The 12,905-nt window shown below is 40.4% G+C and overlaps 2 protein-coding genes across 2 annotated transcripts; one reads left to right on the top strand and one right to left on the bottom strand.

Annotated features, from left to right (window-relative positions):
* Window positions 1-3,018: 3,018 nt before the first annotated feature.
* On the top strand, window positions 3,019-8,057 carry mat2ab (methionine adenosyltransferase II, alpha b). Its single transcript, XM_037258768.1, has 9 exons — window positions 3,019-3,267; window positions 4,071-4,148; window positions 4,233-4,355; window positions 4,497-4,609; window positions 4,699-4,842; window positions 5,322-5,540; window positions 5,618-5,800; window positions 5,902-6,035; window positions 6,386-8,057. Exons 1-9 carry the CDS (start codon window positions 3,174-3,176, stop codon window positions 6,486-6,488), a joined length of 1,191 nt encoding a protein of 396 aa, XP_037114663.1. The 5' UTR covers window positions 3,019-3,173; the 3' UTR covers window positions 6,489-8,057.
* Window positions 8,058-10,808: 2,751 nt separating this feature from the next.
* Window positions 10,809-12,785, bottom strand: c9h2orf68 (chromosome 9 C2orf68 homolog). Its single transcript, XM_037259633.1, has 4 exons — window positions 12,569-12,785; window positions 11,979-12,094; window positions 11,755-11,900; window positions 10,809-11,675 (listed from the first exon to the last, which is right to left on the bottom strand). Exons 1-4 carry the CDS (start codon window positions 12,688-12,690, stop codon window positions 11,553-11,555), a joined length of 507 nt encoding a protein of 168 aa, XP_037115528.1. The 5' UTR covers window positions 12,691-12,785; the 3' UTR covers window positions 10,809-11,552.
* Window positions 12,786-12,905: the final 120 nt, after the last annotated feature.

Below are 12,905 nucleotides of genomic sequence, written 5' to 3'. Positions count from 1 at the left end.
ATGAATTAGACAAATATTGTCTGTCATGATCAGTGACCTGTAAAAAAATATCTGTCTACAGAATGTCATTGTTTTCCTGTGTCTGAAATAGAGTAATATGTATAAGAAAGACAAAAGTGAAGTATGGTATAAAAAATAGACAATCTATGCCACAAAGTTTATTTTCTTTAAATTATGTATTTATTTTCTTATTTACATCTACTGTACGTGTAACTATTAAATGAGCCTGAATTCTGCTGGCCAGTGAGGGAACATTATTTCAGTGGGGTGTGGGGAATCGTTGATTTTTTTTTTTTTTTCCTTAATGTTATGAGCTTGATTGCTCAAGTTGCTTGAAAAAAATAAATTTTAAATAATGTTATATACACTGTCCAAAATGGCTGCGTTACTTTCATCAATATGAATACAATCTGTCATTTCAGTGAAGACTATGATAACATGCTGTTCTGTAATGAAACTGACCTGATAGTGACTCAACTTAAATATGTCAATATTTGATAGAATGGGCCTTTTGTCTACATAGAAAGGTTATAACTGTTTGGATTTCAATTCTTGATAAACGTGAGCAACAACTAACATGCTGCATTTGTATATTATGTTCAATCGAAGCCATTGATCAATCAGACCCCCACCTCTAGTTTCATTTTTGCACATTTCATTTTGTTTCTTTTTAGCAGAACTAAATTAGGCTAATTTGGTTTGGATGTTGTTATGCACTATAGTATCACAAGTCTAATTATTTTCTCTTATTTTATACATAGGTCGCATTTTGGTACTTATTGGGATAGATCACAAACTTAACTATGATGATGATGACTATGATGCTGTTTTCTAAATGACAGCATGGAATAGGAACAAAACATCACATGGCATCCTGCAGAGCAATAGCAGGTGCATCTTGCATCATGCTTTTAGTCCTCTGAAAAGAAAGTGTCTGTTCTGTAAATTCATGTTTGTTTCTTTTTAGCAGAACTAAATTAGGCTAATTTTGTTTGGATGTTGTTATGCACTATAGTATCACAAGTCTAATCATTTTTCAAATTATTTTCTCTTATTTTAAACATAGGTCGCATTTTGGTACTTATTGGGATAGATCACAAACTTAACTATGATGATGATGACTATGATGCTGTTTTCTAAATGACAGCATGGATAGGAACAAAACATCACATGGCATCCTGCAGACCAATAGCAGGTGCATCTTGCATCATGCTTTTAGTCCCCTGAAAAGAAGTGTCTGTTCTGCAAATTCATGCTGACTCATTTGCACTGATGCAACACCAGACTGGGACCGTACCATTTTATTGTTATGGGAATGGGAACTTTGAGTACCATGAATGGTATACAGATTGTGTACTATACTCTCTAGCACAATTACAGTCTGATTTGATTAGCTCTAGTCCATAAACAACATCCAAAGGTCAAAAGGTCATCTTTGCCTTGCTTCCGTAATGATTACCTTTCATATCTAATCATGATAATGGGAAGAAAGCTGTTTTGTTTTTTTACCAGCTGTTGCAAACAAATTGCCCCAAGTCGGCAATAAAGTATTCTTGATCTTGAAATATTGCATTTAAAACATCTTGAGCTATTTTAAACAATAAAGATAAACTGTATGAGCTATACTTATTGTATTTATCTTCTGCTATATCTTGAGATTCATTTCAAACCCCTGCTAAACCAGCCTCTGACAAGTCATCGGTTAAATGTGTTTATTTACCAGCCAGACAGGTATAACATGTTCACAAACAGGAGCGCAATTATATTACACATCAGAGCCTGGAGCAAAATAGATATGAGTATTTTTCCACAAAGAATAATCAAGTTAACGTGAAAGCTAACTACGCAATCCTCACTGCTATCTGTGGTTCACTTTTTTAAAAGTATATTGTAGCCGCAGTTCATGTATTGCATAATATATAATACTGGATAAAGGGTAATCATTCACCTGAGGATCAATGTGTTGTTTCTAATTATCATGACTATTCCCTTAAAGTACTGCAACAGTTTTTAACTTTAATGGTGCTTTATTCGCTTCTGGTACACACGAGAAGGTGGAAAATCACATAAGTCCATCTTCTTGCCTTTCCTCATTGGGGGACTAGGAAATTTCCACATGTGACACTTAATTTCTAGAGATCTATGCAAGTGTTGACATTATCCGATGATCACTTTTACACAATGCCACCATTGAGCAACTTTTAAAACATACCCAGGAGCTACTGATGTGGTTCTTGGGAGATACTTGGTGTCCAGGGGCACATTGGTGACCCTGATTTAAAGTTGTCAATGAGTCAGAAGCTGGTGTACCCAGGAGAAAAAAACTTAAACACAAAACAGGGAGGCCGCAGCTAAGATTTGTCCCTGAACCTTAAAACTGTAAGGCAGATGTGGTAACTAATAAACCACCAGATAAACTCAATCCATATTATATCCTATTCAGAGTGGTGATAAACGATAAATGATTAAACAATCATTGTAAAAAAAAAAAATGTTCAAGTCATAGAACGAGCCTTTGCTTGTATTCAACACTGGAAAGCCAAAATGAATATTTTGTAAATTTGACACACCACAGAGAAAATTGTTGACAACCTTACTAAAATTGAACCAATAAAAAAAACCACAGCAAGTAAATGAGCCTTTAAAATTGTATAACCCCTATTCTGAGAATAAAGTCAGAATTCTGATAATAAAGTCAGAATCCTGACTTTAAAGTCAGAAAGTCACTTTAAAGTTTTAAAGTGGGAATTCTCAGTTTAAAGTCAGAATTCTGAGCGAAAAAAATTCAGAATCCTGTCACCCCCCTTTTTTTCTTCATTGGCTCTAATCCTCTTCCGTAAAGTTCCCATAGTTCACGAATAATAAACAAAAAAAACATTTGTCCTTATGCTAGCTTTATTCAGAGAGCATGCTAAGTACATTGGAAGTAAGGACTGCTACACCCCTTCAGTCACGTCATTGGTATGACCCACTTCTTTTGACGTCATGTCTACTGACTTCATGGCATAAATATCCGAGCAGGGCGCCATGAGGATTACTTAGACTGCGAGGATCTGTCCAGAAAACGAGGGCTACCCACCGTTGTCAGAGTTGCCAGTCCAAACACACTCCCTTTGTTGATATTTCCGCTGTTACACCCTCTTTGGTCTCTTCACAATCATTAGTCGTGAACGATGATGAACGGCCAGATGAATGGTTTTCATAACTCTGTCATTGACGAGGACTGCTTCTTGTTCACCTCGGAATCTGTCGGAGAAGGGCATCCCGGTAAGTACACGCTGACCTTCTAGCCTACTTTTACGTAATTAGCCTGCGGAATGCTAACTGTAATACAGAATCACCGTTTAAATACAAAGGTCGCGTAGCATATTCGTGTCTCAATGTAAGCTGAGGAAATAAGGGGCCGGCCGGCGCTTTGATGCACATGCGCCAAAGCTATCTTGCTAATCGTGGTTCCAATAGCACTTTGGATTTGTTGCGTCCAAACATGAATTTTCAGTACAGATTGCGGCACTTCAAAATGTTTATGTATTCCGAGTCTTTTGTTATAACCAATTTTTGTTCGAGATGAGGTTGAGTAATCACTATGCCTGTCGGTTAGATAAGCAGCTAACAACATGCGAAGGATAAGGAGTTTTACTGCTTTTAGTGAATGAGTCACTTCATTAAAAGAACATGACCTTGTTTTTGTATAGCGCCACTTTAAAGGCAGAATTACACGAGAAATTTGACATAGATTAAGTCTAGAATAACGCTGGCATTAAGTCTAGAACAACGCTGGCTCCTCACGCATCTGAGATACCAACCGAGCACAGCGTGAACTTGCACGAAGCCAAGAAGAGAAAAGTCCATTTCAGGAAGAAACCTCGAACAGAGCCGAGACTGTGGGGCAGTGGCATGCCTTTTCGGGTTGCCTTCCCGTTACCTGTTAGCAGTGGGCCCCCACCACATGTGCACATGTTTGAAATGGCGGCTCTTGCGCTTGCTGGGCCACTCCCACCGAGCACGTGGGCTGCACTCTGCAAAGGTCCTGTGTTTCGCTGCAACCTTGTAATTGATCGTGTTTTCAGACAAAATCTGCGATCAAATCAGTGATGCGGTCCTTGACGCTCACCTCAAGCAAGATCCAGATGCCAAAGTTGCCTGTGGTAAGACTATTTTCGTCCATAATAACGTGTAGCATATGTTAGTTTTGATTACATCATTCTAACAGCGGATGTGTGTTTCAACAGAGACGGTTACCAAGACGGGTATGGTCCTGTTGGCAGGTGAAGTGACCTCACGAGCTACGGTGGATTACCAGAGAATCGTACGGGACACTATTCGCCAGATTGGCTATGACGACTCTGCTAAAGGTGTTTGACTGTTTCTGAGTGACCGTTTTCTTTTTGTTGGGGGAGGCGCCACTATTCCTGAATTCCGGAACAGCTCACAAATTGATGCATTTGAATAAATAGTAGATGACATCATCTCAATGTTGTGTTCTTTGTCTGCAGGCTTTGACTACAAGACCTGCAATGTCCTTGTGGCCTTGGAGCAGCAGTCTCCTGACATTGCTCAGGGTGTCCACGTTGACCGCAATGAAGAAGACGTTGGAGCTGGCGACCAGGTCAGTTTTCCACTCATGGTCTTGTTCAGAGTTCTGTTGTCCTAAAATGATACTTGAACATGACAGAGTGTTGTCTCCCCACTTTGAAGGGCTTGATGTTTGGATATGCCACAGACGAGACAAAGGAGTGCATGCCCCTCACAATTGTGCTCGCTCACAAACTCAATGCCAAGATAGCTGAGCTTCGACGTAACGGCACTCTGCCGTGGCTCCGACCTGACTCAAAGACACAGGTAGTGATCTGTTCCATATGTCTAGCGCAGAGATGGCAAAACTTTACCCTAAGGACCATGCACAGGAAAATGGAAGGAAGAGGAGGACGCCACGGATGCACCTTACCTCACTTTGAACCACTTTAGTGACTTAGAACATCATATTAATTTTATTGGTAACAGAAGTTACTTGTGCTATAAAGACGGTGTCTCTGTTAGATTCAGAGGGGTAACGATGAATCAACAACAAATCCCTTTCTAAATTAATTGACAATGATTTTTGACAACCGATTTACTTTTTAATTTCAGTTTGCTAGCAGTTAATAGTGAATTGAAATGATTTCAAATTGTTAGCGCAGAAAATATAAATGAAGGTCCCGTTTTTGAGTAAAGTAATGGATGTTAAAAGCTTTTTAATTGATTTAATGGATTATTCAAATCTTTACTTGCAGCACTAGAAGATTCTAGTTTAACATTCATTCTCTTTTCCTGCCTCTCAGGTTACCGTGCAGTATCGTCAGGACTGCGGCGCCATGCTTCCGGTGCGTGTCCACACAATTGTCATCTCCGTTCAGCATGATGAGGAGATTTGCCTTGAAGAGATGAGAGATGCCCTCAAGGAAAAAGTCATCAAGTCTGTGGTTCCGTGTAATTATTTGGATGATGATACCATCTACCACCTTCAGCCTAGTGGCAGATTTGTCATTGGCGGGCCTCAGGTAGGACTGCAGACTTCCAACGCATCCTGACTTGACTGTTGTTCACTCATCGAGGCGTCGTTGCTGCATTTTCACAGGGCGACGCCGGACTGACTGGGCGTAAGATAATTGTCGACACTTACGGCGGCTGGGGGGCCCATGGAGGTGGAGCTTTTTCTGGCAAAGATTACACCAAAGTGGACCGCTCTGCTGCGTACGCCGCACGTTGGGTTGCCAAGTCGCTGGTGAAGGCTGAGCTCTGCAGGAGAGTGCTGGTTCAGGTCAGTTAGCTGCTAGACTGCAGCCACTTTGAGACTGTGGAAGTTTCTGTCACCTTCCACGTTGAAGTGGTCTTGCTCATGTCTCTTGTATGCTGCGTTAGGTGTCCTATGCTATAGGAGTTGCCCACCCCCTTTCAATTTCCATCTTCCACTATGGGACCTCCAGCAAGAGTGAACGGGAGCTGCTGGACATTGTCAAGAAGAACTTTGACCTTCGACCCGGAGTCATTGTCAGGTAATGTGTGAGTCAAGCCACCAGATGTTCCCTCGCATCGGAGTTTCTTTTCTTTTCATTCTTTTCTTTGTATGAGAGCTGTGCTCTCGGCTTCATGTAGTTACATAGGAATTTAGTCGACCGCGGTCTTAGCTCAGAGTTGCATGGTGAGAACTCAGAATTAGTTTTGGGAAGTTGGAAGTTACCACGATGGAGGGAGGAAACGATGGTAGGTGCGGTAAGTCATGAATTTTATTTTCTCCCACAATTTTCACAAACGAGGTACAAAATGACTCGACCTTCACTGAGTTTGGCTTGTGTGAAGTTGAATGTGTGTGGTAGCTGCTAAACCTGTTGATTATGTATTTTAGGGATCTGGATCTGAAGAAACCCTTGTATCAGAGGACGGCAGCCTATGGCCACTTTGGCCGTGACTCCTTCCCATGGGAGGTTCCCAAAAAGCTCAAATACTAAATCTGTTAAGCTTTTCGCCCCCAGGCTTGTTGGTGTATACTACAGAGAAGCCTCCAAGATTCAGGGGGTGAAATGCCACTGTCTCTCTCTCGCCCTCCCTCCCTCCCCCTCTTTCTCTAAAATGAGTAATCATTTACCGCATGGCTATATGTCCTCTGTTTTTGCATTATTCATGAAATCATTCTTTTTTTTTTTTTTTTCCTCTATTCTATTTTCTTTTCTTTTACTTTGTGGTTCCAAGAACATGTCCATATTCTTTTTGCTCATTACTGTGCTAGAGCCTGATCTGCTGAAGTCCTCATCTTTTTAGCATCGGTCTAGTCGAGTTGAGTTGTTGGTTTGGGAAGTCTTGGTGTCATTTCTGTAGTTGGCCTTCACTCACTGGTGCTACTGCAAGAGGAGCCAGAATGACCTGCGAGGTAAATCTTCATCTCGTCGTTTTGGAAGGTCCTCTGATCTTACTGAGCAACATTCCTCCTCGGTCAGTCTGGTACAAATATTCCCTCACCTGATGGTCTTGATATTTTTTTTGCTAGCATTGCTCATTTTCATAATGGAGGATGCTAGAGTGGCACAATGAAATGGAATTGATTGAAAGGTTGTCGCTGTTCACGTAAAAAAAAAAAAATTGCTATGCAGTGCATGCCGAAGAGCTGCCGATTGTCGCACCTTCAAGCTCTTCTATGAATGGCCCACATGCCACTGCAGACCTTTGCTGTTTTCTGACGTCATACAGAAAAGTCAGAGGCTGCTATGTCGCTGCTCTGGTCTGCAGAGGTGTTAGATGAACATAGCGATGAAACATTTGGATTCAGTTTTTTTTAAACAGTCTTTTTTTTTTTTTAAGTGGGGGTGGGTGACACATCTAATGATTAAGCCCCATGGACTCATCAGGTGTATTTATGGCAGGTGTACTTACAGAGAAACCTGGCTTCCCATCTATATCCTGGTGAAGTTTGTTAGACTTATTGGATATCCAATGTCAATACTATTTATTTGTTCTCTGGAGCTCAGCGTGGATACAGAGAAGCTGAGCTTTCAGATGGCAGCTTTAAAACACTTGGTTACTGAATCTAGAATTCCTTATGACTTGATCATTTGTTGAGGCTCCAGAGTGTTGTACAGAAAAGCTTTGGGTTGCCTCCAAATAGCAAATGTTTTTATATTTGGACCACACAAATACTGTATTTTTTTTTTTTTTTTTTTTTTATATAAAAGATACGCTGACTTTTTTTTTTTTTTTTTTAAATATAAACTGAAACCATCTGCAAGTCTTTGGCTCTCACAAATCCTCATCAGTGCGATGGCAACAATTGGTTGGTGTAGTACAGAGAAACCAACCTTGTTTACATGGCCATCCAAAGTAGTGCTCTTATTGCAGGTCATTATTGTTGGCTACAGTAAGTGTAAACGTGCCTTTTCTAGTTCTTTCCCTTTTGCTTTTCCTCCACACTCCTGACACAAAAATGTGCTTCTGTCAAGAATACGTAGCTCTTTCTTGTAATGTGTTTCATGTTTAGATCGAGCACTTTCCTCGTGCTCTGTAATAAACAAGATACTTGCAACCTGCAATGTCTCATCAATTAATTAATTTTGAATGTACACATTTGTTGTACTTTACACACAAATTCATCATGGCCTCTAAGATTATATTTAAATGTTCATGTACAAAACTACCGCTGGTGTCACTTGAACATTAGCTGTCAAACTTCAAATGACAATTTATTGTCCAGTTATTTATGAAATGTAAGTAAGGTGTCATCTTGTTGGGAAACTTGTAGGATTAAGAATAAACATTGAAGGAAGGAAAAATACTTGTCAAATTAGTAAGCAGAAACTGAACATTGAAGGAAGGAAAAATATTTGTCAAATTAGTAAGCAGACACTGAGCAAATAGCAAAAAGCATGAGAGGGTTGTTTTGCTTAAAGCCCTTCAGGCCTTATTTGTAGGGTCCACCCACTTGTGTATTTGTCGGTATTCAGTGACTTCCTCTAATTCAAACTGGAATGAGAATGTTTCTACGTGGAGATCCGTCCCTGTTCTGTGAACAAAGAAAGACACAGTCCCAGTTTCACATGGTCTTGTGGTCACGAAAGTTGTTAGGGAGAAACTGGGCAACAGCTGTTGTTTGGGTCAACTATTTTCTCTTTCTTAGCCTGAGAACAGCTTGGATTTAGTTTCTTTCTTTAGACTTAGTCATGGAGCATTTGGACAAAGATGTTGCCTGCTTTGGAATATCTTTGCCAAGATGTTTTTCCCCAGGCCGCATAATTAAAACTAATAGATGGCAAAAGGATCAAACGTCACATGTTTGATCACAATTACTGTTATGAAGCTGTCTAATTTTCAATGCAGAGTGGAATGAAGTCAAAAACTACTGTACTCACACTAGTTTGAACTTCACACTCAAAATCTCTAGTAACATGCTAAACTACCGAATGAAGTTAGTCTTGGTTGAACAATGTTTTCGTCTTTAGCCAAACAGTCCCCTGGGAGGCAAATAATGAAACTTAACTAATGTTTACTGTGTTTTAACTGAGTAAATGTGACTTTGCATGCTTTGCACACCTTCAACGCTGAAGCAGGTTTGCAGACTTTACAGCATTGAAGCAGACATTTGACCCTGTTGGCCTTTTATTTCAATGTCATTGATCAAAATTTATATCATGTCACGAACAGATGGCTTTGCATATAAAGTCGGATCACTACTGCAACAGTATATCAGGCTAGAGTATATTTGCGGACAAGTTACGTCATCACATTCTGACTGCCTTCCTTACAGTGTAAATACAGTGGCTTTGCATTTCCACTACTGCAATGGCTCACTCAAACGTCTATTTTTAACCAGTCGCAACCAGTGTGGGGTTGCAATGTTGCAGCCTTGAATGGGAAACTCCACTCGAACTTTTATGAATAAAGCACAAGGATCGAGGAGACTGCTTGTTCAGACATGTTCTGAATAGTACTTTCCTCTTGAAGCAGCTTTTAGTTTTAATGCCTTCCTGGCAGTGTCAAACCATGCATTATTATCTTTGTTTTTTTTGTTTTTTTTTATGTTTTTCAGGGTTTTTTTTCCCCAAGTCCGGGGCCTATGGCCTAGTGCCTTCCTGCTGTCATAGAGAGTCAAAGAGCTACAATTGCCATCGAAAGGCCTCATGGGACTGCTGGGTCACTCGCAGCACGATCAGCACCATGCAGCGACATAAGTGCACACTCGGGCCAAATATTTTCTCGAGGTCAGTGACATTTACTGCAGGCTTAAGGTTGACAGCTGATGTAATATTTTTACATAGCGTGATATCTTGTGAAAGAGTGAGATCCAACACGCATGCATATATATATTTGATCACTCCAGGTATCCTAGTAACATTTAGGACTTTTTACACCACCAAAACAAATTATTCCAGAGTTTATTTTAGAATAAAAAAGATCTGCTGGCGCGTAAAGTTCAGATGCTTTTATTGATAATGTTTTACAGAATATATGGACAATTGTATCGTGTCCATTCTATTATATAGTACACTACTACTTTGCATAATATTTTACTGGTCTACAATGTGAATTGCATTACAATTCTACTTTGTTGAAAAGCAGGTTAACAAAATGTGTGAGAGAAAATGCGATGAATAAGCAGCAGTTGCATGTTACAACAATACTTAGTGCCCTGACAAGAATCGACAAGCTTCTACTTTATATAATGCCAATGTGAGGGAGAACCTCATATGTGATTGGGTTCCTTTCATCCAATTGCTGCGGCCAGCATGAATGGTGGCAAGCTCGAGGAGGCTCCATGGGAATGCATTAGTCAGTTGCTGGCCAAGTCACATGCTGGTTGAGAAGTGTAACTCAAGAAGAGGTGTGTCTCTTTCCCACCAATAGTGGAGCACATCTGGATCCTCCTTGAGAAAGTTTTGCATAACATTCTTGAAGCTTGGCAAACCACAAGGCCTAACGAGACCAGCCCTCATAGTTTTTGTCAGTTCACTTCAGAGTAAATGTCAGGTTTATTGTTCATGCCCGTCACAAAATTGCATGCAATGTTACATCTGGGACAGCTCAACATTCTTATTCTGTGCTTTAGGGAACTTAAAGTACGCAACTAAAGCAAGTTTGAAACTAAAATAAGTTTGAAACAACTGACAGGTTCAGACTTGTAAAGTTATTCCAATGATGAGAAATGCCTGTGCTATGTAAAGTGAAATGACACAGCAGCATCCAAATCTGATCACAATTAAGAACAACTCAGAAGGTAAAACTGTGGCAACTGGCGCATCAAGTGGCTTTGGTGGTTCTAATACACCGGATTACGGCTACTTTGATTTAAGAACACGGCGAAACAATATTTATTAAAAAGCATCGTGAGTGCTTCTGGGTCATTTTAAAACATTTGACAACTCCTGTGCAGGAACATTGACTTATTTCGCCACCTGCTGGAGAAAAGCCGTAATGACATGTCTATCAGTCGTTACCGTTATCAAAGAACACTTGAAACAGAATTGAGGTTGGAAAAGAAATGTTTGCATGCCATTTATTGGTAGTATGCCATGTAGAAACAAAATACATTGTAATGCTATTTACTCTAAAAGTTGCACTATGATACATTTAGAGCAAAAAACAATTGTGGGTGAAAAAAGTTGTCCATAAAAATACAACAAAACAAAATAAATTACAATACTAGAGGTAATGAAATAAAATAGTTACATGGTAAAGGCTAAAATTCACACACTGTGGTGCTACCACTTTCAGCACTTTATTCAAACCTGAAAGGCTAACAATTACAGAGGAAATGTTCTCTTTTCTCTTTTTTTTTTCTTTGTCATCGAGACATGTACCATTAACGTGCACAACACTCCCCAGTGAAATGCAGCTACGACTGCTCTCGACTGTACGTCCTTCTTTTTGAAACCCAACAGGAATGCGGATCGGATATCTGCTCGCCGACTTGACACAATCCTCCATGTCTTCTTTCACGCCAGCTCTGTCTGCAGCCTTCCTGCTAATCAGGATGATGACGTTGCAGGCGGGTCTTTGCCTGTTGCAAACTACACTCTTGCATTGCTCCCTCAGCGTTTATCTCTTCTTTTGTCCATTTCCTTTCGAATGCGAACCTCCAGGACCGCCCTCATGGCCGAATCCAGGGCGTTCTTTTCAGCAACGCGTTCTACCACTCTCGCTGGTTTATCATCCTAAGGGAACAGAGAAACAGATTAATATGCAATGAAAAATGAGCGTGTACACAATTAGCACAGTGGACGGTTCAGCCACCTTGTGCACAAGGAAGGATGTGACAGTCCCTGAGTCCGCCTGATAGTCAAGCCAAAAGAGTTCAGTTCCCTGCATCTCTGTCTCAGTACTTGAGCCACTCTCATTCCACTCTTCGGCCTCCGTGCTCGCCTGAGGTTCAGATTCATCTAGAACATTAGAAGTTGTGACTTTCCCTTGACCTCGATGAGCATCTAAAAAAAACCTCAAATATGAAAATGCCTTACGTCTTTGTCTGGGATGGTAAACCTGAATGTCAGGGCGCCTAGGTCGTTGAGGAGTTGTGGTGTGTCTTCGTCGTTGAGCTTCTTTGGCTAACCTTACCTCTTTGTCGTAGTCATCTCTTGGAGGAAAAGACAGCCAAGAATAGTCACAGATTGTCCTGCCACTCGATTTCAAAAGCACTTGTTCTTATTTGGGTCACGGGTGAGTAAAGAGCTTGAGGGTTCTCCCTGAAAGGACCGCCAGTCAATCGCCGGGCACATACACACAAACAGAGCATTAAATTTGTTCGTGCACCAATTGAATACTTCTTTAGCATAACGTGCTACGTCCCCTCTCAAAAACATGCCACTACTGCTTGTTTGTGTAATATCGAACCAAAAACTACGACTCAAGCAATGTGCGTCCTTGTATTTAATAGTGTATATAAGACATAATTAAGTAGGAATGACTACCCTGAGGATTTGCATTACTCTATTCATTTGTTGAGACTCTCCGCGAATGAATGAATGAATGAATGAATGAATGAATGAATGAGGACCATTATCGAATTTGCTAACATTGTAGCCGCTAACGTTAGCTCAGCCGTAGCCACCTGGCAATCTGGTTCCTGCGGATATGGTGCAGGAAGCCGTGGCTCATGTCCAAACGCCCCCCGCGTTTGTACTTCAGGTCGTCCGCTTCTTCGTCTCTAAAAATATCCATTTCATCAGACATGGTCCACGAACGTGGCAGTATGTTTACGCCAATAACGCAAAAAGACAAAAAGCTACATGGATAACTGCTAGTAAGTGGATGACAGACTAAGCACTTCCGGGGTCAATATTAAAATTTTAATAATAATTAAAAAAAAAAAAACAACAACACACAACTACTTTAGAGTGTATCAAAATTAAACCAGTCTCGTAATAAGTGTAATGTCACTTGTTTTA

The sequence above is a fragment of the Syngnathus acus genome, chromosome 9 (assembly GCF_901709675.1).
Source record: "Syngnathus acus chromosome 9, fSynAcu1.2, whole genome shotgun sequence".
In the NCBI taxonomy this organism is placed as follows: Eukaryota; Metazoa; Chordata; class Actinopteri; order Syngnathiformes; family Syngnathidae; genus Syngnathus; species Syngnathus acus.
Note: the sequence above shows the minus strand (reverse complement) of the source record. Positions and strands in the feature narration are given on the sequence as shown.

Excerpts from the sequence above, each read along its gene's own strand:
- c9h2orf68 (XM_037259633.1), bottom strand. The coding sequence starts at position 12,690 with ATGTCTGATGAAATGGATATTTTTAGAGACGAAGAAGCGGACGACCTG. Across the intron at positions 11,901-11,978 it reads TTACCATCCCAGACAAAGAC|ATGAATCTGAACCTCAGGCG; the intron begins GTAAGGCATTTT and ends CTAATGTTCTAG. Across the intron at positions 11,676-11,754 it reads CATCCTTCCTTGTGCACAAG|GATGATAAACCAGCGAGAGT; the intron begins GTGGCTGAACCG and ends CTGTTCCCTTAG.
- mat2ab (XM_037258768.1), top strand. The coding sequence starts at position 3,174 with ATGATGAACGGCCAGATGAATGGTTTTCATAACTCTGTCATTGACGAG. Across the intron at positions 3,268-4,070 it reads TGTCGGAGAAGGGCATCCCG|ACAAAATCTGCGATCAAATC; the intron begins GTAAGTACACGC and ends TCGTGTTTTCAG. Across the intron at positions 6,036-6,385 it reads CGACCCGGAGTCATTGTCAG|GGATCTGGATCTGAAGAAAC; the intron begins GTAATGTGTGAG and ends TATGTATTTTAG.